The sequence below is a fragment of the Antrostomus carolinensis genome, unplaced genomic scaffold (assembly GCF_000700745.2).
Source record: "Antrostomus carolinensis isolate BGI_N321 unplaced genomic scaffold, ASM70074v2 scaffold33465, whole genome shotgun sequence".
NCBI classification, from domain to species: domain Eukaryota; kingdom Metazoa; phylum Chordata; class Aves; order Caprimulgiformes; family Caprimulgidae; genus Antrostomus; species Antrostomus carolinensis.
The window spans coordinates 60,075-84,438 of NW_010314916.1; the positions used below are offsets into that span (position 1 = coordinate 60,075).

General features: G+C 44.3%; 1 protein-coding gene across 1 annotated transcript in view; it reads right to left on the reverse strand.

The window, feature by feature from the left end:
- RREB1 (ras responsive element binding protein 1) overlaps positions 1–24,364 on the reverse strand; it is a 66,739-nt gene that overhangs the window by 33,331 nt on the left and 9,044 nt on the right. The window contains exons 5-6 of the mRNA XM_010167804.2: positions 7,102–7,246; positions 5,763–5,902 (exon numbers count right to left, since the gene is read on the reverse strand). Coding sequence (XP_010166106.1) covers positions 5,763–5,902; positions 7,102–7,246 — 285 coding nt within the window. The remainder of the gene's footprint in view (positions 1–5,762; positions 5,903–7,101; positions 7,247–24,364) is intronic.

Consider the following 24,364-nt stretch of genomic DNA (forward strand, 5'->3'; position numbering starts at 1 on the left):
CAGTGCCACTAACATCCTCTCCCCACAAAAGGCTGACCACGTGGAGAAAGCAATGTGCTTCACAAGAATGAAGTCAGCAGGATTATTCCCTACTATATAAGGAGAGAAAAGATAGAAAGTGAATTCCTGAAGTTGCTTACATAGGCACTGGCAAAAACAGGAATGAAACTTAAGGGGCTTTTTTTTTCATTTTACATCCTGAACAATGTATTTTACTCAGTCACATTGCTGCTCCATACACAACTTAGTCTTGTACAAGTCATTTATATTGCTGCTAATGACTGAAATAATCTCTGTACACTTTAAATTTACATTAATTTATTTTCATGGCTGTTTTATCTCCCCAAAGCCAATGTGCAGAACTGCCCTGAAGAACTGGGCAATAAATATGTAATATTCTAAGTAGTTGGAATCAAGTCAACTCAAACCCCACTTCCTTTTGTCTTAAACAGGGCTCCTCATGTGCACTGGCTAAAGTGATTTAAGATTAGGACATAGGTCCAGGTGCCTTGCAGTGTCCCAACACCTGACACCATGCACTGAAGAATGGGGATGTGCTGGCAAAGAGGGGAGCCTGGTGACCAGCTCAACTGAATTGCAAGCTGCATGTGATGCCTTGTGAAACAATTTACCCACGGAGTCCAGGAGACGATTCCTAGAGCATTTAAGTTGTCCACTCCTTCTGAGCGAAGCCAGGTAACACCAAAACACAACAATAGCATTTTCCACCTGGGAGTGTTTTCAGAAACAAGAGCTCACAGTGGTTACCGTGGCAAAACTGGAGGCAGATGACAACAGATACCAATGGTCAGGGTGTCCTGACACTTTCCATTCCTGGCCCTGAGCTCTTTTGTTGCTATGCCTGTTACCAATCTCACTGTTCAAAACAACAGCTTTCCATGGTGCCTTTCAATCTCCAGCCAATTTGACTTCACAAGTTTCAGCAAAACTTGGATAGGTTCTTTTGAGGAACAAGGTAAACTGTGAATGGCTTTTGGTTTTCTTTGTTTGGAAGTTCTATGGAAGCGAAGTACCCTGGGGCAAGAGAAAGGCTTTTGCTGTCCTTGTGAAAATATGCCTGGGATTTGGCAAGTTACAAAGCTTAATATATTATATCACTGTTTGGACATGCTCTGGAAAAGGTCAAAAAACTTAATCTACCCTGAATCCATTCATGGCAACAGGCATCTACTGGTTCTGGTCACCAGGTCAGCTCAGTGACTGAGGCAGACAGTGTCTTTCACACTCTGCAGTGTCTTTTTATTTCTTTCCTATAAAAAGTTAGCAAAAACAAATCCTGTAACTGAAGGCAATGCCACACCGAGCCCTATGTGACCAGAAACTCCCCATAACACTCATTAAGATCCAGGCTTCTACCACGTTCTAACTGCACAACTATCCTTGCTGAGAACTGATGTTAAAACATGTCTCTAAGAGAGGAGGTAACTGACAGGCTATCACCACCTCCCTCCTCCTCTCCTCAGGGGATAGACGTGCATGAAAGGCAGCATAAATGTCTCCTTGCTGCTGTGAGGAAGGAAAAATCATAAAAAAACCCTTTATGTGTTGGTATAGCACTGTAAGAAGCCTCCTGGAGGAGAAGGGGAGGAAATAGAAAGGATTTGCTCTGGTTACAGTGAAACCCAACAGAGGAATTTTATAGTGCATGTACTTTTTTAAAAGCCATGCGTTTTACTTTAAGCCTGTTCCATTGTACTTGCCAAAGGAAAGAGGAGAAACCTCACATAGCGAGCGCCTCGAGAGGTTTCTCCCCAGGAAATCCTCACATCTCCTTTGGTTGGACTGCTGATGTTGCTCAGAGCTGTCTGTCAGGCGACCTTTGCAAGCACATTACCATGTTTGACAGCAACCCTCCGCCATAAAAGTTTCCAGAGAAGTTACCCCGCTCTGTGAGGTTTCTCATTTTCCCTACTGGCTGCAGAGCATTTCAGCACTCTGCTAATTATATCAACGCTTAGATACAAACTCACCAAAATAGACGGTGTCCTGAGGCCCCAGCTGCAGGGAAACAGATGTCGTCTTTAAATAAGCCAGGTAGAGAGGTGAAAGGGGTCAGAAAGCATCCCTGGGCCACCTCCCACTGCTAATGGGGGCTGCAGACAACCTTGCTGGGACCAGCTCATGTCACTAATTAGGGTGCAGGTCCCAGGGCTTCAAAGGGACAGAGACTGACCAGGGGGGGTAATGCCATGAAGGAGATGCAGTGCCACAGCCCATTGTCAGTGTGACAAAGGGCCCTATTATTGCTCCCGAGAGCAGGGCAGTTCTTACCGTAATTAGGAGACAAAGATGCACGATTTAGGATTTTACATAATCAAGAGATACTCTCCCAGGCGGGAGACCCTTTCACACAATCAGTGGATTAAGTATTGTTTATTCTGCTGCAAGTAAACAATGAGGTGGTCTCCTCGCTGGGGGCTTTACATGAAAAGCTGTCCTGGGGAAGACAATGCAGGGTGTCTTTTCATCTGACTTGGAACAGCTAACCCTGTGATTTAAAGTTGTTCATTTGACAGTATCTGGAAGGGTAATGGCCCACCCTGCCAATTAGCTGCTCACAGACTGATGCAGGGGCTGCCAGCCAGCCTTACCTTTTCTGCTGTTAGCAGAGGGGGGCCGGGACAGACAGAGGCTCTGGGGACAGACAGAGGCTGTATTTACACAGCAGCACTACAATGGCAGGATTAAAGGACCACAAGGAAGCCGAGGAGAAGCTCCTGCACATCCCAGCACTTTGCTGCTGCTGCTGCTGGGGATGTGTCTCTGAAGGGAGGCTGGTACCACTGACAGTGCACGCTGGTGCATCGCTCCAGAGCTGGTGTCGGCGAGCGTGTCATTTTTATACTAACTACTAGGGGAGCAAAAAGGAGTTGGATGTTTGCCCTGTGGTTTACAAAGAAAGGCATGGCTAGGCACATTGAGCATCATTTATTTTTGGTCACGACAAAACAGTCTGTGTTGGGCTACTTAAAGTGGTAGCTCCAAATCAACTGCCAGACTTGGAGCATCTGGCTCTGGGATGCACCACATCGGATACCTGCCTCACAGAAGTCCCCATCAAGTGGCTCTACTTTTACAATACTGGCAATAAAAAGAGACAGAGGGTGTTCTGTTCCCTGCCCTTTGCTCCTAACACAGCTGCTACACTTTTTTATTTATCTGAACTTTAAGGAGAGTTCTTCCTCCTTGTCTTCCACAATGAGGAAACACCAGGATTTGATGAACTCCTTCTAACGCTTTGCAGTTTGCTCCTCTGTCACGGGCATACCCATACACATGTGCCTCCTGCTCTAATACTCTTGCAAAATACTTTCTTTTCCTCATCTCTTTTACTTGAAAAACCACCCCCAAGCCTCACCAAGAGGAATCATTTCAGCCACACAAACTCAGGACTGAGAATGGCACACTGCCTCCAGCCTATCTTGTTGAAACCTACAAAGAGTTCTGCAGAATCCTGGGAACCAGGGGATTACAGCCCCTGCCTGCCAAGGATTTTAACCCATTTCCTTTGAGATGAAAGAGTCACCTGAACAGCAGCCCAGAGTGCTCTGCTTACCAGAGGATTTTCTGTTAAGATTGGGCCAAGGAGACAGTGTCATTTGACTTGTCTAGACTAGGACAAAAGGTGTGTTTTAAACCAGATAGGCAGGGCAAGTTGCATTTGAATATGTTAGCTAACCAAGGAGAACCACATTTTCCTTGTCCTGTCCTGTCTCCACTGACATATCTTCAATTGCTAAAGCAAATATTTGACAAAACCCCCCTTACCGTCGTCCAGACAAGCCTATAAAGACCAGCACCCCAGCACCACCCTTAACTCGTGCCCACAGAGCCTGACAATCGTAGCTTTGATTTAGGGACACATTTTAGTCTTTGTTGCTCAGCACGATCAAGGGTAGCAAAATCAATTTCAGGAGAAGACTATCCAAAAGCAGGTCTCCTAATCCTAGAGGAGAATGAGCATGAAGATGAATGGCACATTTGCGCAGCCGGTGTGTCTTTCTGCCTTGCTGGAGCCGACTGCAGAGCTGCCAAGCTAGAAGGGTATCTGTTCTGTTATCTTTTATCCATCACTCAAAGCAAGAGAATCCACCTCTCCACTCAGCTCCGTGGCATATAATTTGGCAAAGAGGTCCTACCTTTAAAATGAGACTAACGCCAGGGTAACCCTAATATATCTGCTGCTTTCCCTAAAGTGTAGAGTGTATGGCAAAATTATCTCAGCCTCCCTTTTGTGGGGGTTGCAGAGCTCTTACCAGAGAACAGCTGTTTCCGTTTTGCTCTATAATGAAAATTTACTTAATTTACTTCAGAAACAGCAAACTCCATTTCATTAACTACTATTTGCTGGACCAAATTTAAGAATGAGCTTTCCAACTCCATTCCCCAATAATTAGAGCACTTACAATGCCTTTAAAAAATATTTTACAAGTATTTACCAAGGTTTTCTAATTTAAAAAAAAAAAAGGAAAATTTAATAGAATTAATCTCATTTAATAGAATGGGACGGCTCTGCTCCATCCCATTCTATTAAGAAACTGTATTCAGGAGAGAATGTGGACACTTCAAGATGTTGAATTCTGCAACCCTCCTAAAAGATCATTAAAGAGTCAAATGTCCCAAAATAAGCTTAAAACAGAATCACAGAATCATTAAGGTTGGAAAAGACCTCCAAGATCATCCAAGCCAACCATCAACTCATCACCACCACGCCCACTAAACCATATCCCTGAGTGCTACATCTATGTGCTTCTTGAACACCTCCAGGGATGGTAACTCCACCACTTCCCTGGACAGGCTGTTCCAATGTCTGACCGCTCTTTCTGAGAATAAGTTTTTCCTGAAATCCAACCTGAACCTCCCCTGGCATAACATGAGGCCATTTCCTCTCATCCTATAGCTGGTTGCCTGGGAGAAGAGATCAATTCCCACCTCCTTTCGACACTTACAAGCTTCTGCAAATGGACAATCTGCTTTTCTAAAATAGTAGCTTTTCTATGTGTTTAAACTAGACTTGGAATATCTCTTTTGTATCTTCATGTATCTGGCTTCACATTTTTCAATGGTGAAAAAACAGGAAATAAACAAGTATCAGGAGTCCCAGGGACAATTACTTGAACCAAAACACAACACTCAAGCATCATCCCAAGCAATTAATAACTGATTTTTCCTTCTTAAGAGAAGCTGATTTAAGCTAAAATGCAAATGATTCCCTAACCTACACAGGCAGAAAGTGTAACACATTTTACAGAACCCTGGAACCAGAAACTCATTTACCTTCACCTACTCCCACGACAGACAACAAAACCTTTATATCCAGCTACCGCCTTCTCCCCAAGCAGAAGAATGTCACAGGTTAGTACCTGAATACTTGATATATCAAGTTTTGTTTCATATTTGAAGCATCTTTAGTTTAACTTGTTAAAATTTTGCAATGATGGCATTTTACAGTTTTATGTAACAACAGTGATGGTTTTGGATGGGAGGAAGGGGTGCTTTAATTCTGTCTGAAAACATTCCCAGCTATGAACTAGCAAGATTTCCTATATTTGCAAAAAATAATAAAATTAAGCCCCACAGCACTGTGGTGACACAAGATGAAGCAGAAATATTTAAAAACTTGATCAAAATCACAAAGAGGGGCAGTTAACGGTGCAGGGGAACAAATGGCTCCTGCCCCTCTGCAGCGGGCTCCCTCAGGCCATCTGGTGACCAGAAATGCTATCAGGTTTATTTCTTACCTCAGTGAATTATCTGGATGTGTCTCCATGTGGGACTCCAGCCCATACTTGCAAAAAAAATCTTTGAAACACACTGGACAATGATAAACTTCCTCCTCAGCCTTCTTATCCCCTTCACCAGAGTGACCATCCTCGACAACCTTCAGAGAGAGGGGAAAAAAAAAACAACCTCACTAATCCAAATTTTAAGCAACAAACCAAACATGCAATTAATATTTGAAGTCCTTCTTTTAAAAACGAGGCAGCGGGCTTCAAAAAACTTTGCTGCAGGCAACCAGAAACTACTCATTTCGGCAACAGAGAGAGTGTGAGTGACAGAACCTCCACACGTCAGTGTGAGAACGTGCAAGACAGAAAAGGAGGCTCAGTAGGAGACAAAGTGTGCGGCTAAATCACAGGCACATCAGTTCTAATGAGAAACTGCGATTTGAACAACTTATAAACCCGTATGTTTATATACCACTGAACCAGCATTCCTCCCCCTTCAGAAAACCAGCCGAGCTGTCAGCCTCAATTATTTATGCCACTGAGATACTGCCAACTCCTAAACTCAAGTGGTCCAGGGAAAAGCAATGAACTCCTGCATGTTTTCTATAGCCCTCTTCTGATTACAGGGAGAAAAGCATGCACAGAAACAAGGGATACTGAGCTAAATGGAACTGCTAGTAGCTTGCCATTTAGAGATAGTAAGAGGAAAGGGTCAAGTTAAGTTTGGCAGCCACCATACATTTTGTATAAATGACTGAAATGCACTAAAATATTTCATAAACAAGACCCTAATGGAAATGTCTAGCCTTCAAATAAATATTCTCTGGTTACTCTTGCAACGCTAATAATGCAGGATGATTACGCTATGGTGAAAGGGAAATGTACTACAGATTATTTTTTTTTCTTCAGATCAAGGCAAAAACAGACTTCAGCTGTTGCTGTCTTTGAAGTAAATGCTGGGGTTTTCTTAAAGTTCAAATTACTATCCTGCAAGACTACTATGAAGTAAATAGGAGACAAAAAACCTAAGGGAAAAGCTGCAGTAGCAAAAGAATAGATCATCCTCTTGACATCCAACATCAATTATCTAATATAAACCATAAGCAAACCCCAAAATTGAAACAATAAAGAATTAAAAAAACCCTGAATTCTTTCAATCTCTGAAATGAGAAATTTGTTTTCAATCTCACACAATAGTGTTGGCTACACAGGAAAAACACGGCATCTTAAAACATACACAGGGCAGTAGCAAGACCACATTTTAATATTTCTATGCTGACTGCATGAACACAGCAGCTGAAAGTTTAGGAGGCAGCCAGGAAAGTCTTTTGCTTCACGCCCCATAAAGAACCTTTTTTGCAGGTGTCCTTTCCTCTCTGTCCATCTCAGCATCGTGGCTAAACTTCCGTTTCGATGATAATCGCCTGCGCTTCTGTGGCGACGGGGGAGTTGTGCTTGCTGTGCTGTTCGGATCCTTCTCGTGAATCTTCATGTGCCTGAGCAGGAGGAGGAAGGAGACACTGTCAGCAGGCAAATTGGGGTGGAAAGTCCATGTAAATTTTAACACCAACATCACTTCTAAGGTTTGCCTTTAAAGGATACCAACAGAGATGCCATAAACCAGACTGCACTTCTGAAAACCAGCTGGGGCATGATCCAGCACGGTTCTCCTTTTACAGTTTCAGACAGTAACCCAAATGGATTGGTAAACACCAACTTCTTAAATATATTCTGGTCACACTGTTAAACTGTAGCAGGTTTGGCTTGCAAAACTCCGCACTGCCAAAGCACGTTCACAAACCTGCTTCCCCAGGGAAACAACTACTTCTTGTCACAAAGATACTGGGAAGTGGAGAGGGACAAATTGGCTCAAGAAGCAATCTCGTGATACCTGTATACCTGTATACCTGACCTACTTGCCTCTTGGTTTTCTGTATTTGCAACCTGAAGGAAGACACTGTCATCTAGTTCTGAGGTACTGCTCACATGCTTCTTTTTCTAAGTACTAAAATGGTAAATTTTCTTTAAAAAAGAAATGTAGGGACTTTAGCCTCACCTCAAATTCATAGTGCTTTTGAAAAAAAATCACACTTAGTCTCCTATATGCAATGGAAATTATTGCTTCTAATAGGTAGAAATGGGAGTGCCGGAGAGAGCTGCCCTTTGTCTGTATGACTGACTTCAAAGCAGCAGAAGGGAGACAGTGTTAATGGCATTTGGGCACATCCTTCAGAAGTCACACCTCCAACTCGGCTCAGGACCATGCCATTTAGCTTGACTGCACACTATCATGTTCAAACATGAGAGAACGTTGTAGCTTAGACGAGTCTCATATGTCCTCATAACCGCTTGGGTGTTATGACACAAAATCCCTTTTAGTTTTGGATGCCGAGGGCGTGATGCTTCAAGATAACACAGGGGACCAAAGAGACCCATGGGCAGACTCCACTGGAGCTGCTGGGAGGACTGTCTTCTCACACAGTGCTTTTTTTTAACATTTCCTTTCACCACCTCTGAACCTTTTTTAAAAAAAAAAGGCATCTAAATTACCATCTCAAACTATAGCCAGGCTCCTGAGGGTGTTATGCGGGAACAGCCTCAAGCCAAAAGCATCACGCTCACCAGAACCCATTCAAGACTAAAACAGCTGTTCAGCTACTGCCTGCTTTCAACACCTGGAAAGGACGGGGCTGCTCAGAGGACCAGGTCCACATGGGAAAAACCAAGGCCTCCCCAGCGCCCCAGTAATGCTCACTGGTCACACAAACAAGAGTGGAGGGACACCGGGGACACCTGTCAGTCACACTGTGGGAGGCTCAAGGAGGAGAGAGCATCTGTGTGCGGATGTGCCCAGCAGGTTGGGCACAGCATCATGGAAACGTTGCTGAATTTGTTTGTCTGACCCCTTTCCCTGCTGATTGGCCGACCGGGAGCAGAAGGAAGGTGGAAGCTCCAAGGGTTTGGCTCTCTCCAGGTTCCTCAGGCCAAAGGGAGAGGTCAGAGCACTGGCACAGCCTCTGGAGAGTGCAGTGCACTCCCCTGCCTCGGCCCTCTGGTAGCCCTACCACCAACACTAACTGATTTATCTGCATGAATCCAGTGCTACCTGGTCTCACAAAACCTCCAGGGAAGGCACCTGCAGGTACCGTACTGCCTCATTTTCTTTATTCTTTTTTTGGTCCTTTTTTCCCACCTTATGGCACTGATCTAACTTCTGGTGCTAGCTAAGTCAATCCCAGAGCTTCCTACGGGTGATGAACCAATAGTGTGAGGAGCAGTTGCCTGTATTCACGGAAGAAAAAGGGAGAAGAAACCAGTTATTTGTTCAAAGGGTTTCTGTCCACAGTGGTTGAAGATAAAACTTGAAAAGCATCTGGGAAAAACAAAACATAGTATTCATTTGCACAGGCAAAGCAAACTATGGAACGTGGCTTGTCGGTCTTTTATTTTTTTCTTTCTTTTTGGTAAAGACTGATTTCCAATTTCAGTGAGCTCTTGAAAGTGAGACAGAGGCTTTTGCATGTGCCTGTCTGTCCCCCCATCCCAGACACACACACCCCTGCATGCTCAACCTTCTGTCAGCTTGGCTGAGGCAGAGCTAATATTACTGGGCCAGTTACTTTTCAGGGAGCTAGAGAGCAAAAGCAGGCAAAAATCACATTCACCCAGAAAACAAACAAGCAACAAAAAACCTGCTAAACATTCAGTGGGACTTTTTGTTCCTATTTTCTTGTAAAGTCTCCTTTCTGCCAGTAACAAGTATCCATAACTCCTACTGAGTAGCTACCTATGCAAAACTGCTTCCTTGGGGCTGAGTTCTTTCCTCCTGCCATGTGTCAACCTCTTGAATCTGCCTGATTCGATGGAGCTGCTCCTACTTGAGAGGGGTGCGATGGCACATCATACTAACAGGAGGAACTGTTGAGATGTCTAGATTAGTGCCAGTCCAACCTGGCACCTCTGCCTGGCACGACCTAATGAATGTGGCTCCTGCAAGTCCCAAAAGCCATCTCTGCAATATAACATGTGCCAGTAAGGCAGGGCTGGCTAACGTGGGTGCAGCACCACAGCGCCTGGTGTCAAAACCATCAGCTGCCCCCAGCTTGGAGTTCTCCTTCCTGCAACGTGCCTGCTTTTGCCATGCCCTAAAAGTGAGAGCAGAATCCATACCCAGAGCAGGGAATGTGGTAATCCCTTCATGTTTTAGCTTTGCGTATTTGAAAGGAAGCAGCCCGGGCTATTGAGCTATAAACAGGAAGACACCCTGACTACACCTTTGACTTTTACTGTGTAGGTCAAATATCAGAGCCGCTGTGATAGCTCTCTGCATGGAATCATTAAGGAAAAAAGAAAAATCTGAAACCAAAGCAGCAGGCTTCAGAGTTCTCCAGGAGAGTCACAACCTGTCCACATTACAGCCAGCAGGTTTGTTCTTTTGGCAGGTTAAGCAAGTTTCACTACATCAAGTCAAGGGTGGAGAGGAAAAAGATTACTAGAGCTACAGCCCAAGATAAGCGGGAAGATAAAGCTGAGCAGTACAAAGGATAGACACAATCTTCATCTCTCTCTTTCACTTTGCAACATGGATGTCATTCTGCCTCGAGAAAACATTTATCACCCAACTTGGGTTGAACTGCAGCAGATGCCAAGTCACATCCACATCCACAACCTTTCTTTTAAAGTTAAACACTCCCTTCACTGAGGCTTCTTTTACTTAAAAAGTTTCCTAACTATAATTAAGGAAGGGGGGTGGGGGGGGTGGGGTGTATTTGTGTTGCCTTATGCTCCTTTGGAAGAGTTTGCCTTGATTATATCTTACATGTAATGCTGAAAATGCTCAGCCTCACTGTTTAGCCTGCCAAGATACAAGGAGAACAGGAACAAAGCTGTGCTTAGAAGTTATTTTCCCATTGTGACTGTAACAACATATTTTGGCCTGACAACACTGGCACACTTTGAATATGAAAGCCAGGCTCACAAGTCAGCCTGGCTTTCAGCATCTTACAATGATAAAGGGAAATGATATGACATTCATCAGTTCCAAAAAATAAACACTCAACACTTTAAGTGAGAATGTAGTGCAAAAAAAGAAGGGCAAAATAAGGACATGCCCAGAAATGCTCATATTCAGCCACAGATGCAGGTGACAGTAAGATGAGCCAGCAGCTCTGAACTGACCACTACTGCAGCTCAGAACAGAGCCAGAGCCACAGCGGATTAAACGTGTTTGGTTTTCTTTTTCTAATTCAAATCAACGAATTGTGCCTCTGAGCCAGCCTACAGAGCCACCCAAAACCAGCACACAAGCTCAGAGCCCTGAAAACTGCACTTCACATGGTGGTTATTAGTCTCCCCAGCACACACGCAAGTACACATACACTTGGACAGTACTGAGGGTGGAACACTAAAATGCAACCACGATACACAGGATGAAAGCAAAGGGATAAAAACTTTGAGCCTAATACTACGGAGGACTCCCTTGCAGCAAGTGCTAGCTAACCTTGATTAACCTCACAGAGAAAGTGGTGGAACTCTTATTTAAAATTAGGTCAGATGGACAGCCAGCAGAATTTGCAAAGAATAATCCCGAAATGGAAAGAGGAAATTAAGTCTTTTCCAAACAAGGTTTGTTCCACCTCTGAACTAAACTCTTAACGTTTAAGAATTGCTATGCAAAAAATGCAGATAGCTCGCTGCCCGCTACGCTTTTCACAGCACAGCTCTATGTGAAAAAGCTCTCCTCGTAATCTCTTCCCTCCCCCTCGCACAAGGAACTTCACAGGTGAGCCAAGAGGATCCAACTGTGCTATGACTGTGTGCCAGCCAGCCCTCTCAACAAAATCACATTTTTCAAGTGCTTGACTGCCTTTCATTCCATCCTCGCCGTGAGAACCACCTTCCGCTTCCCCTCTCCTGCCACAACTTTCCTCTCCCCTCTAACAATCACGTGAACAGGATGACTAACATGATTCTGCACAAGAATTCCCCCAGCTTCTTTCCTTTCTTTTTTATTTCTTTTTTATAAAATAAATGGGCAGAATAAGTTGTTAGTCCCACACTGTAATGCAGAGTGGTGGTTACAGAAGGGTGACTATCCCACCAGAACAGTAGCAAGTGAATACTTTGCTACTTTTCATTGGAGACTTTTGTAATAATAAACAAATGCAGAACTCAAGTGCCTTACTCCTTTTTCTCCCTGTGGATGGTGCTGGATCAGTGCCTAAGGGAGGTGACTCATAGGAGGGGTGAGAAAAAAGAAAAAAAACAAATAAAAAAGAGAGCATGTGTCCTACTGAAGTGACATGCAGGTCCTGCTGGTCACATCCCAGCCTACCTCATCTCCAAAAAGGGCTGGTGTGTTTCCTTAATGCTGAGCTGATTTGCATGTTGATCATATAAGCTTTCTGGAGGTCTCAAAACAGGGCAGCCTACAGCTTCAATGCCGAAACCAGAACGTGGGCAGGTTCTGACTGGCTGGCTCAAGGCTAGAATGAGGAGTCAAAGCATCCTGAAACAGGCAACTGCAAGACACAGCTGCTCCCAGCTCCTGGTCCCACTGAATTATGAACAAAACGAGGAGCTCCTGCTTGGCATGCAGACAACCTGATCGGCACCACTTTGGCTCTTGGAAAGGAAACATCCCTCAGCACGTAGGGGAATCCCTCACCTCTAGCTCTGGGGAGAAAAACCACACCATTGCTGTTACCCTGCGTTCCCACGGCTGCTGTACGTGCTCCACATCCCTAAAGGAAAGGGCCTGCCTGGCTCAGAGGTCCGGGCAGGAGGAAGGTGTGGAACAAAAGGGTGTATCTGCAGCTGCTGAGCAGGGTCCAGGGTTAAGCCTCTCCCTTATAACTATGGCAGCACAAGCACTGTTGGCTTTCAGTCAAGAGAGCTTCATGCCAGGTAGGTCTGATTAGAAGGAGCAGCATGTCCAGAGGGGGAGCAGCAAGCAATTTCTCTGAGGCCTGGCTGGGAAAGTCCCAGCATCTAAATCAAGATTCATTCTTGAACACAGGATGCAGTGCATGTATAAACACCCTCCTTCTCCCTCATCTCTCCACGCCTGTGGAAAGGCAGTGAGGAGGCCAACGAATCCGGGCATCATCAGTCCAGAGAGATCATCTGACAGTATCAAGTTCAGGTTCTGGCTTCATATGCCACATATTATTCTAACTTTCTCCACTTTACCACTAGATGTACCCTATACTCTACTGTTTTGCACATGGCTGTTCCTCATCTCCCTCGTGATGTCTGGGCAGTGTGATACCAAAAGCAAGGGGATGATCCTCACACATCTGATGCTTATCTAAAGACAAGGGAGCCACGCATCCAACCACGCAGAGACTAAGAATGAAAACCAGTGATTTCCATCTTTCACCTTATTTTAAATATACCTTTTTTTTCCCCTCCAAAGTAAAGAGTTATTCAAGTTCACCCAGCTAGTCTGGGAAGGACAAAGCTGGTCAGATGCCCTAAGTACAATTTAGCTGATACAACTGCTTTACCTCTTCTCTGTTTTCTTCCCTCAGATCTTTCACCTTCATTGCTACCTTCAAATAGCAGTAAATAATCTCCAAAGAGTAAAAAACCACCATGTTCTCAATAATCTACAGTAAAGAAAAAGCACGTCTATCATGCAGAACATGACCAAACATCTCTTTAAAAAACCAAAATAGTCAGCTTTGTCTAAGCTTCAATATTGTGCCATCATATCAGAACCAACAAGAGTGCAGGAAGAAACCAAGACAGGTTGAAATTTGGACTGTGACGTTCTTCAGGCCCCATGGAATGAAAAATGGCTCACAGAGTAAGAGAAAATAGCCTTCAAAATTACACTGTTAATGTCTCTTTTGAGAGATTTTTAGGCCATGTCTTCTTTGCCACTGTTTTTGTTTCATTCTGCTTAACAAATGCTACTTCAGCCCAAAATATTTAGAAATGTAGGAAAACAGAGTGGACTCCTTTGCCATTTGACAGGCATGGGAATCCTAAACAAACAGAAAGTAAGGCAGCAGCATTTTTAGAAGCAATCACTTAATATACTGCTGCAAAAGCAAAAGCTCTCCTTAAGAGTCTCGTGAATATGACTGGAACTTACATTAAAAGTGCTGTAACATTATACCCTTGGGTTAAAGAGTTTAGCCAGTTGTTTGTCTGTTAAAACATGCAGAGAATCTGTATTGACAGTATATTTCCAGTGCTAATTACCAACATCACCCACTTAAAAGAGAAATCCACTCAGCCCTTACCAGTTGTAATCGCAAGAACCAGAAAGATGTAGGTAAATTTTGCAAATCAGACACAATCTGTACTTGGACAAGTTTCTGTTTGTCTTCTCTTCTTGGCTTGTTTGTTACTGGTATCCTCAAAAAAACCCAAAAATTAGCCCAAAAAAGCCCTCAGCCACGCATGCACACTTCACAGCAAGCCAAGAGACACTCAAACACCAAAACCCCAACCATTTGGGGAAACGCCCTCTTACAACTGCGGAGCAATCTCAAAACAAATTTCAAGTACCACCAAATATTCTAGCGGTAACCAGTGTTGAACCAGCTAGCGTGGGATAAACAAAATGAAGCTGAACAGCAAGAAATCCTCCGTGGCTATGCTAGGAAGAAAGCCATTGCAACACAAGCAATGAAAGAGCAGGGTGGGGAGAACGAGTCCCAGGAAGGATCAGACTGGGAAGTACTGACTCATGTTGGCCGCGTGTCTGTAACCAGGCACGGCAGGAGATCCCCCAGCCAGCGCTCCCCACGACACCCAGGCGCTGCAATCTTAGCGGCGCGGCTCGTTATCCTCATGAAGGCCCCAGTGTTTATTAGCTCTGTGTCTACCAGGGCTAACACAGCCCCGGTGAGGCTCCACATGTGGGTGCAGCAGCCCCCTCGGCATCCCCCCCGGGACTCGCTGCAGCCCAGGGTGCCACACAGACGTGCCGTCAGCATCCCCCCGAGTCCAGCGTGGGGCTGCTGTGCTGTCTGTCTCCCTCCCTGTGCAATGAGGTTCTCCCAGCAAAGCAAAACCAGCCTTACAGCGGGGCTGCAGACAGCATCATTAGGATGACCTGAGCATTATTATTTAGATCCACCAAGACTAGCTGGGTGTGCTAAAGCTGCAAAAGCCACCTGTGAGTATGTTCAAATGACAGATTCGAAATCCCTTTTCAGTGCTACCAGGACAGTCTGCAAAGTTACCCAGTGCCATGCAGCTGCCAACATATGACACCTAAGGATGGACAATACACACATGCACACAGAGCATTTTGTATTTTTAACCTAGAATAAAATTTGGCTTTGCTGTGAATAAAGGCAAATTGCAAGCATGAGTGAGAGGAAAGATACTGATCTACAAATCCAAAGGGGGGGAAGTACCATTTCTGAATAATTATGCTGAATTCACAGATATTTAAGCAACTCCTTGCTATGCAGAATCAGCAAGTTCAAACAGGCTGAGATTGATACAACTGCATTCCCAGCTTGGCTCAAAGTTACTCCTGTTCCCTACCAGTAGCGCTGTCAGAACACCTCAAAGGAAAAAAAAAGGAGACAAATATTTGCTTGATGATGCTGTGACAGGGAAGTGATTCAAACCATGCCTCCAAAGCAAAGCTTCCCAAAGGATGGCAAAAGAAAGTACTCACTTGCAGTTCGCATCAACCCTTGCACAAGGGGGTGCAAAAGAGGAGGGAAACGCACTGTGAACTTCCCAGTATCACTTCACCAAACCTGCCTGCCCCCAGTCTGCACTAAATCCAGGGCAGACCTAAATTAACAATGCCAAATACTGCAAGGAGACTTCTAAGCCTTAAGAAACTCTTTCATAACCAATAGTATTAAAAAAAAAAAAAAAAAAAGATTGCTCTGAGGCCCAAGTGATTCTGTAAGATTGCAGACAAAATTTTATTAACAGCAATAAAATTAAACAGGAATAAGATTTTAAAAAATGTACCAAAAACCTGGCCTGGGACATTCTGAACTGCTGTTTTCTTTAATCTTTTTGGAAATTTGTGGTTTTCAGGCAAGTCCTTTAGTTATCACAGCATATAACCTTAGTCAATGACTTCATTGTTGGTTTTTTAGTAAATTTCATGTTTAAAGAAAACAAGTGTTGTTAGATGGTAAGGACGACTGAAGCAGTCTCAAATTTTAGGATCAGAAAAAAAAAGAGAGAAAAAATTATAGAAAGGATGTCAGAAGGGGGAAAAGTTTTATCCTTAAGGGCAAACACAGTTGAAGAAGTCCAAGGTACATCCTGCCTCCCCCCTAAAACCTCATCCCTTCACCAACCAAAGCAAACATAAGCCCCAGCTACTTCCCAGAACCAGGCAAAACCCTCATGCAGTTGCTTCCCTTTCATGCTCCGCTGTTGAGCAATCCTGATGGCACACAGAACAACTTGCTGCGTCACATAGCTCAAGGAGGAAAAAAATAAAGACAGCCAGAGCAGCGCTGGGGCCGCTGCGCAGATGGGGCTGAACACCTCCCCTCGGCGCACGCACACACGCACGCATGCAAGGAAGCTGCGCTAGATAAGAGCAGCACATCTTCGTTAAAGCTGGGTCCCCGCATCACCCCCATATCAGCAGTCACCAAGTAACCCGAGGGGCGAGGAAGTAAGGGGTTATCACTGCGCACACACAAGTTGTGCAAACTTTTCCCAGCGCTGAGGACGGCATCCTAGAGAAAGAGGTTTCACGTGCTCAGCTCATTTCCTCTGCTGTTCCTGAACATGTGGTCCTCCTTCCTCACTAGCAGTGATCTCAGAGCATCCCCCGCCCAGCAGAGAAGCACTGGGAAAAGCTTTCACATCTTGTTACACGTCTGTCTAGTCAAGTGCTATAGCTGAAAACAGAAGTCCCTGCATGACTTCTGCTACTTTAAAGAGTTTGGGAACTTTTGCCTGCAAGTGACATTTATTTCACTGCAGTCCATGAGCAATAATATGGATTGCCTTAGTCTCTACCCTCAGTTTGAAACTATCAAGCAAGACGACACATGGAGGTGGCTTGATGTCAAAAATGAGACACATAGAAGTTGTATATCTCCTCTGTTTTAAGACATCTTTCCACATGAAGCACTGCAGAGCTGACTCTCAGGTTCTACCAAAAATTGTTGAAAGCGTTTAGAAACCCTCAGCTAAGAGGACAGCCTGAAGAACTCAGCATATCTATAGATGCCCTCAAGAAAGAGAAAGCAGTATTTGCATATTGTGTGGTATCTACCAGTTGTATAATGGCACCACTACTACAGTGTCTGCCTAAGCTGTGTGCATCATGCAGGTGAGCATCACGGCTCAAAAACCTGAGTGAAAGGCCCTGGCGAAGCCCAAACAGTAGGATTCCACTCACTGCTTCTTTAAAGCATGATTAGTTTCCCAAAATGCTGACAACCTACTGTTAACAAACAGCCTATTTTTAAAAGAGGGGAGAAAAGAAAGAGGAAAAAACCTGCTGACCCTGAGAGGGGGTACGTTCTGCAGTTTGCTGGTTCCAGCATGCTGAACTAGAACAGGTTGAGCAGGTTAAGATACTGGGGGGAGAAAAGGTAAAGCTGGAAGACGTACATTAAAGGTGGAACGACAGCAACCACAAATGCAGTTTGAGATAGAGTTTTCCTCATTCTCCTTGGTAGTTGGCCCATGAGTCTTTTCAGACAACAGGGGGAACAGAGCAAGCACACACTCATTAGAGAAGCGATACAAGTATTTTTGATGTGCACGCACGACAGGCTGAGTGAAGATTACCTTAACATACAAACTCTGCCAGCAAGCTTCCTCACCACCACCAGCATTTTCTACACAGAATCACCCAACCGAGGTGAGGTACATGAGCTAGAAGACAAACCACCAACCGAAATGCCAAGAAAACAATGTGTTACTTGTTAACCTTGAGAGCCAACATCTCTACAAGAATCGCCTTAACGTCAGACTTAGAGAAAAGGACTAAAAGCACTACAACTCCTCACAAAAATGGCCTGGATTTTCTAGTGCTTGCTGAGTTAAGGCTTGTATTTATTTTGTAGCTCTTCAAGGTGAGAAGAGGAGGTAATATCCCTGAGAATACTAAACCTGCAGAGGAGGTGATGTTCCTGAAAGGGTACTTGTGCAGAAAGATCAAGGCTTTGCACTGCCGTGTGCTTTGCGACTGGAGTCTAATCTGTCAAGTGGCTTGTGCTCATCTGAACTGTGACAGGGGTAACAAAGCAGCACTAAGCTACGCTCAACATGGTCTGTTATACGGAGATTTATGTTATTGCCCCTGAGGAGGGTGATATTACTCTGCTATGTCAGACAACCTTCCCCTTGGCACAAGTTGCACCAGAAACCTCAACCTACTGAGAGCAGCGTGGGCCCCCCTTTTTTTTTTTTGCCTGCAGAAAACCAAAAGATAAAAATCCACAACGTTACGATGCATAAGATCAGACCTAGCTATTGCTTAAAGGCAACACACACAAAATTGAAGACTGAAAAGCACACTGAAGTCTTTCTTATGTTTAGGTACTGAAGAGCTCTGGAGATACAAGTATAAAGTTCCTCATTGTGTACGCTTCAGTTCTCAAGAACAATGGAGCTAATTAAGGTCAGCGTATAAATCTTAACTCTGCACTTCCTTGCTTCGCTTGATTCTAATCAGATCTCAGCATTCGTGTTTTTGTGTTAACTTCCTTTACTGTTCTTTAATGATAACTGAAGGGGGATACTGTCCAAGGCTACAAGCAGCATGTAAAACATCTGAAATCATGGCATCTCCTTTCAGCTCTTACAGCTCACAGAGGTACTGGGGCACAAGAGCTCCTTTGGAGTCTCTTACCGCTGAAGATATCCATGGAGGGGTTTTTTGGAGGACTCTATTTACATGTCATGTGAATTAAATGAAAGTTTAAATAAAGTCTTTACAAAAGATGACAATCTAGTCAGCAACAGCGAGGCAGACAATACTTTCTGCCTGGGACCATTAAAAATACTGTAGTCTTCTAATTCTCATCAAAGACACAGAAAAACAGACTCTTACTGCTCTACTGTTGTTGAAAAAGCCTGACCTTTTCTTTCTTTCTTTCTTTTTTAATCTTCTTCAAAACATGCGGATCCCAGCAGAATACCAAACATTTACTCTGGGTATATCTGCTGACAGGAAGGAGAACAAAAAAACCTTCTCTCCACCTGTTTCCCCGTCCCTATTTACAAAATGTCTTTGCAAAAATGTAAGAAACATCTTTTAATTGGAAAGAAAACCAAACCAGGTACCACATCTCACTTGTCTCCTACAACTACAGTTATCAATTACTAGAACTAGAAATTAGTCCTTAGTGTTTGTTATCCCTGCTCAAGAATTAGGACACTTGCATTTGCTGAAGCTTATCTTTCACTAGCATGCTGACAGTGGTTAAATCATCCCCCGTGTATAAGGAATAGATTTGAAAGCCTGTAATACACCCTGCTTCTTCATATTTAAGAGCACTGCCTACCAATTACTACACTGAAATAAAAGCTCCTTAGGAGATGACCAAAGAGACATTTCTATTGTGCAAGACAATAAGAGAAGGCCTTTTCACACATGTTAAGTGTCAATCATTTTCAGCCTGGCGAGGTCCTCAGCTATTTGCTTTTAGCTTCAAGATCTTCTACGTTCAGTTTTTCAAAGCTACCAAATGTTTAAACACCAAATTTCCACTTGGCCATCTCTGCAAATCACCAGAAACCAAACCATGTTGTAATAAGGCAGTTCCTCTCCTCTTCATCATCACATTTGGCTATGCTCTGCCTCCAAAAACTCCCATCTTAAGCAAATGCCAGACTACACACGCTAGACTGCAGAGATCCTATTTGTACTAGAAGGCTGGGCATTGTTATTGCACTGCACCCTACAAAGCACACACAACGTCCTGGAAGCGGGCCAACTCCATAAATAACACAGGAGCAATTCACAGGTGGAATGCAGGGAGAGGATGGATTCAGCCAGATCCTGAGGACGCTCTGCCTGTTGGATATTTGCAAAGTCACAGGCAGCCTGTACGCGAGGCTGCCCAAGAAACACAAATCCGTGTTAAAGGGAGTGGGGAAATCATTGAAGCACGCACATCTCAACCCTTGTGCCTTTATCAGGATCCAACACTCATCTTCCAACCAGAACGTTACAATCTTCACCAGGCGTACACTCTTCACTTGCCAGTGAAGGTGGCCAGCTGAACATCAAAACGTCAACATTCACAGGTTACCCTCCAGCACGTGCGTTTTCTATCTTTCTCAAAAACCTCACTCACCAACATCCACACACATAAAGCGTTCATTTAAAGACTTAATTTGAATATCAGAATAGTACCCTGATAACACAAACAGCTGTTTGTCTCTCCACAGCGCATGAAAAAGAGATGTTTGGGAAAATTATCTAGCACTGAATATAAGACTGAGAATGAAAGTGCCTTCTTAATTAAAAGAAGGAATACCTTCTTTGATAGGACCCTTTGTAAGCATGCTTCAAAGCATAGCTTCTGCGATCCAGATCTTCCAATTTGAGTTTCAAAGACTTCTGCATGTGGTTGTTGCATGTGGTGTTTCACATGTGCCAAAAAAGAAAAAAAAATAATAATAAAAAGAAATCCCCAAACTTTGCGACCTGTTCCTGAGACAGCACATACACAGCCTGCAAGTACCTAAGTAGGATGTGAATAAAAAGCCACTATGCAGAATTTTGCTACGTATGGGATAAGGAGCAGAAGGAGAGAAAGATGGTAGATACCTGTGACCTTCTGGTTTCATAAGAAATACGTCAGTTAGTTCGCATTACTGCGCTTATATGGGCAGCCTGGTGAACACCAGCCATAGACACTACAGCTTCATCTACCGAACTGGGGAAGCTGCAGCTGAAATACATGTATTATCCCTTTAGCCTTTGCAGACTTGCCACAGAGCCTTTAATAACTACCCTCTGGAAACTGGAAGGAAGGTCATTTCTCACCTCCCTTCTGGCATCTACATCCTATTCACATTTTCAAGTTTGGAAAAGCATGGAGAGCATGTCTTTGGCAGGGAGGAAATGTGATTTTAAAGTGATAGGTACAAACCATCCTCAGTCTCAGAAATGGAAAAGGAGCCTTTGGCAAAGTGTCCAAACCCCTGACGAAAACCCTTTTGGAGCAAGTGGAGGCATTGCCCTTCCCCCTGAAGCCTGATGAATGTTCCACTGGAATGCAACGCAGTAAGTCAAGCAAAGTCTTTACCTCAAGGTCCCTCACTAAAGCTTACAAACCACCACCAAAACCCACAGCAGCAGCCTAACTCCTCTGTCTGCATTTTGGGGAGATGCAAGAGTGGAGATGGTGTAAGAGGCCGGCAACCTCCTATTTGGTGGCAGAGTCTAGGCTCCTCACAAGTTGGCACTATTCATAGATAAACTCCCTAGGGAGCTCCCATGACAGCAGAGAAGGAAAGCCTTTAGTAATTGCAATCTATTGATTTGAGACACTACTTTGGAAATCCCCAGCCCTTTCAGAGCTACAGAAAACTCACTATATACACACACATATCCCCTCCTTCCATTATAGTTAATGTCCCTGCTGGAGATTTTAAAATATTCAACTTTAATTTACTGTGAGTAAGAGAAAGCCTAGTGTCTGTGTCTAGCAAAAAAGTGTGAGGATTAGCATATCCTAAACTGCAGATTTTCTTACGTACTGACCATGAATCACAGTGCCATTCCAGTTACAGGAATTTTGAACTAAAAAAAATTACTATGATCTAACTCCTTCCTCCAAATTCTTAAAAAGCTCCAGGATAACAACCACCCAAACCCCCAAATCAGTCCCTGATGCTAGAAGGCTTGCCATTTCCAAGAGGACCTGCTCTTTCCAGTATTGCTCAAAAAGAAATCTCTGTAAAAAACTCAGCACCATCTCCATCTCTCTTCCTCCAGAGCAATTCCTGTTCCTGATACCAGACACTGACAGATCTCCCAGTTACCATACCAGATTGCAACAACACTCCCCAAACAGGAGGAGTAGCACTGATATGAAGGCAGTTAGCTTGACAGCACATTCAGAAGAACAATAAAATCATCTTTTTTGCACTGGACATTGAGTACTCTCCAGAGACCTTTGCTCTATCTAACTGCAACTACCCCCACAGGAGGCTCAGGCCACTCCTGAGCAGCCTGGCAGCTTTCTGAGATGCCCTGGGGCTCACAGTTCCCTGTTGAAAATCCTGAACAGTCACTCTGGTCAGAAAAAGGAAGGAGGTTTTAACCTCTTTTTCTGAATGATGCTGCACAAGAGAACCTTCCCCCTCCGCCCCCGTGTGCTGTGCCCATTCAACTTGGCTTGTTGACAAGGAGCCAAGGAGCACAACAAAAAGAAACTGGACTTCATGTGAGAGGCTATGACTCATTTACAAATGAAGTGTTGCGTGTATTGTGGGAGTCAGGAAGGGCAGCATCAATTTCACAGGCAAAGAGAACACGCAACACCCCAACACAGCTAGAAGAGATGGGTAGAAAAGAATGTTCCCACTCCACAAAAAGTCTGACTATTGAAAAAAACTTTTGCCCACATGCAAAAGAACAACAAGAGCGAGCTGTGCAGGGTTTTTTCCTTCCTTCACCTAACAAAGTGAGGGAGAAGAAAAATGGCTTTCTATGGAGAGGATGGGCACTTGAGAGTGCAACAACACTGATATTTTCTAACCCAAAAAACCCAACCAAAACTCTTCCCCTCCTCTGCTCAGCGGAATGTCTTAATGATCTGGCTGCTATGAGGTGGCAAAATGGATCAGAAATTTCATCCTCTGCCGGAACAGTAATAAGGACTCCTATGTTACAATTATTTCCCTTGACAAAACCACTTCATTGCACTTTTTCCCCTAAAAGGTCTTTTTAAAGTCTTGATTAAAAAAAAATAGTATAGACAGCTAAATAAGAGCCAGAACAAGACAGAGGGAGAGAAAGAGAAGAGGGGATGTACGTAGTACGTGCCTACACATTTTTCCCCTCTGTTCAGATACTGGCAGACTAACTTCTCCCTCGCTCCCTCACTCTCCCATGCACTGAGCTTATTTGGTGTAAATACAGCAATATTTGGGGAGGCTCCTGCAGGACCTTCACAAACTATGTTGATTCTTTAGCAGCACATTCACAACTTCCTGCTAAGCCTGCAACTTCTCCCTCTGATCCCACACTCACGGCAGTGCTCCAGGGAAACCATCATGCTGGCTACCAGGGTCAGGTTAGAAATCTTATTCTTTGCTGTTTGGGGCATAAATCTGTCAGTACTTAGATACCGTAGCACAAAACCAGTGAGCAATAAAGGAACTGTGCAAGAAAAGCAGACAAAAATGGATGGGTATTATCATCCAGCTGGCCAGCTGGTGCGGAAGAACTGACAAGGCAGCACCACAAGCACCACTTGCACACAAGGCAGGACCTGGCAAGCAGAGCCTGGCTCTGGGATTCTGAGGCAGAAGCAGTTCTGAATGCGATGTGAAAAGCATTCACCCACAGCACTGGCAGGCCACCGGACCTGATGCTGCAGCTAAGTTTGAGATGCCTACAAAGGAATTCACTTCACACCATCTTAAACTAGAAATACCTGTTTTGGAAGGAGGTACCCAGTAGGCAAAATGAACATCTTCCTTGTGAGTGTGTCATAGCACCAGATAACAAATTTCATTTCACTTTGCATTTATCCTCATCTGCCTACTTGCACATTCAGGCTTTCCTCTTCAGCAACAGGATTCACTATTATAATTTGTTACAGCAACAAGAAAAGATTATTCACTGCCAAAAATCGGTGGCACAGTCCTGCCAACCACAACCCTCCTTGAGCAAAACTAGCTTGTTTCAGTGTGCTCAGGATCTTGCCTCTCCCAGGTCTTGGTTCACTTGCTGCAGTGCCACCAGGCTCAGTAACAGATTTCTGCAAAGTCCCAGCGAGCTGCTGCAGTGTGAGCTTAGACAAGAACAAGTTTTACAGAGCAGACAGGAACCTATCAGACAGAAAGAACTTTTAACAGGAAGGTTTTCCTTGCATGAACTTAGGTCCTTCTTAGTGCAGTCAGTAAATACAGCACTCCATCCTGGTAACTTCAAGCAACATCTCATTTAGAGAAAAATTTTAAACCAAACAATCTTCTCATCAGAAGGTTCTGATCTGTACTTACTTCTTTTAGGGAAGTCACTCAGCCTGGCAATTCTGGCAAATTTGTTACTAAAGCACAGTAAGAGGTGCTATACGGGGAAACCCTCATAAGCAAAGGTGACTACATCAACATCTGATAGGCCTGGAGTCAGGTCTCAGGGGAAGCCTCCCTTTCCTGCTTCTGGGAGAGGACAAGGAGATGCCTGGTGAGCAAAAAGCCAAACAAACTCCGCAAGCAGCCTGGGCTGAGGACCTGGACACAAGTGTTCGACCACCCCAGAGTCCCAGCACTGGAATTCACCCTTGGATGCTGACAGCAGCATCAGCTGCAACTCAGCAGCTGTCCTGCCTTCCTCGCAGCAGACAGAATAATGACCCAGTCTGGCAAACATGTGGCTCCCAACACCTCTGGTCAGATGAGTCAGATGTGTGATTTATTCAACACCCAAGGCCAGAATCTTCTCCGAAGATCTTTGCCTCTTTCCC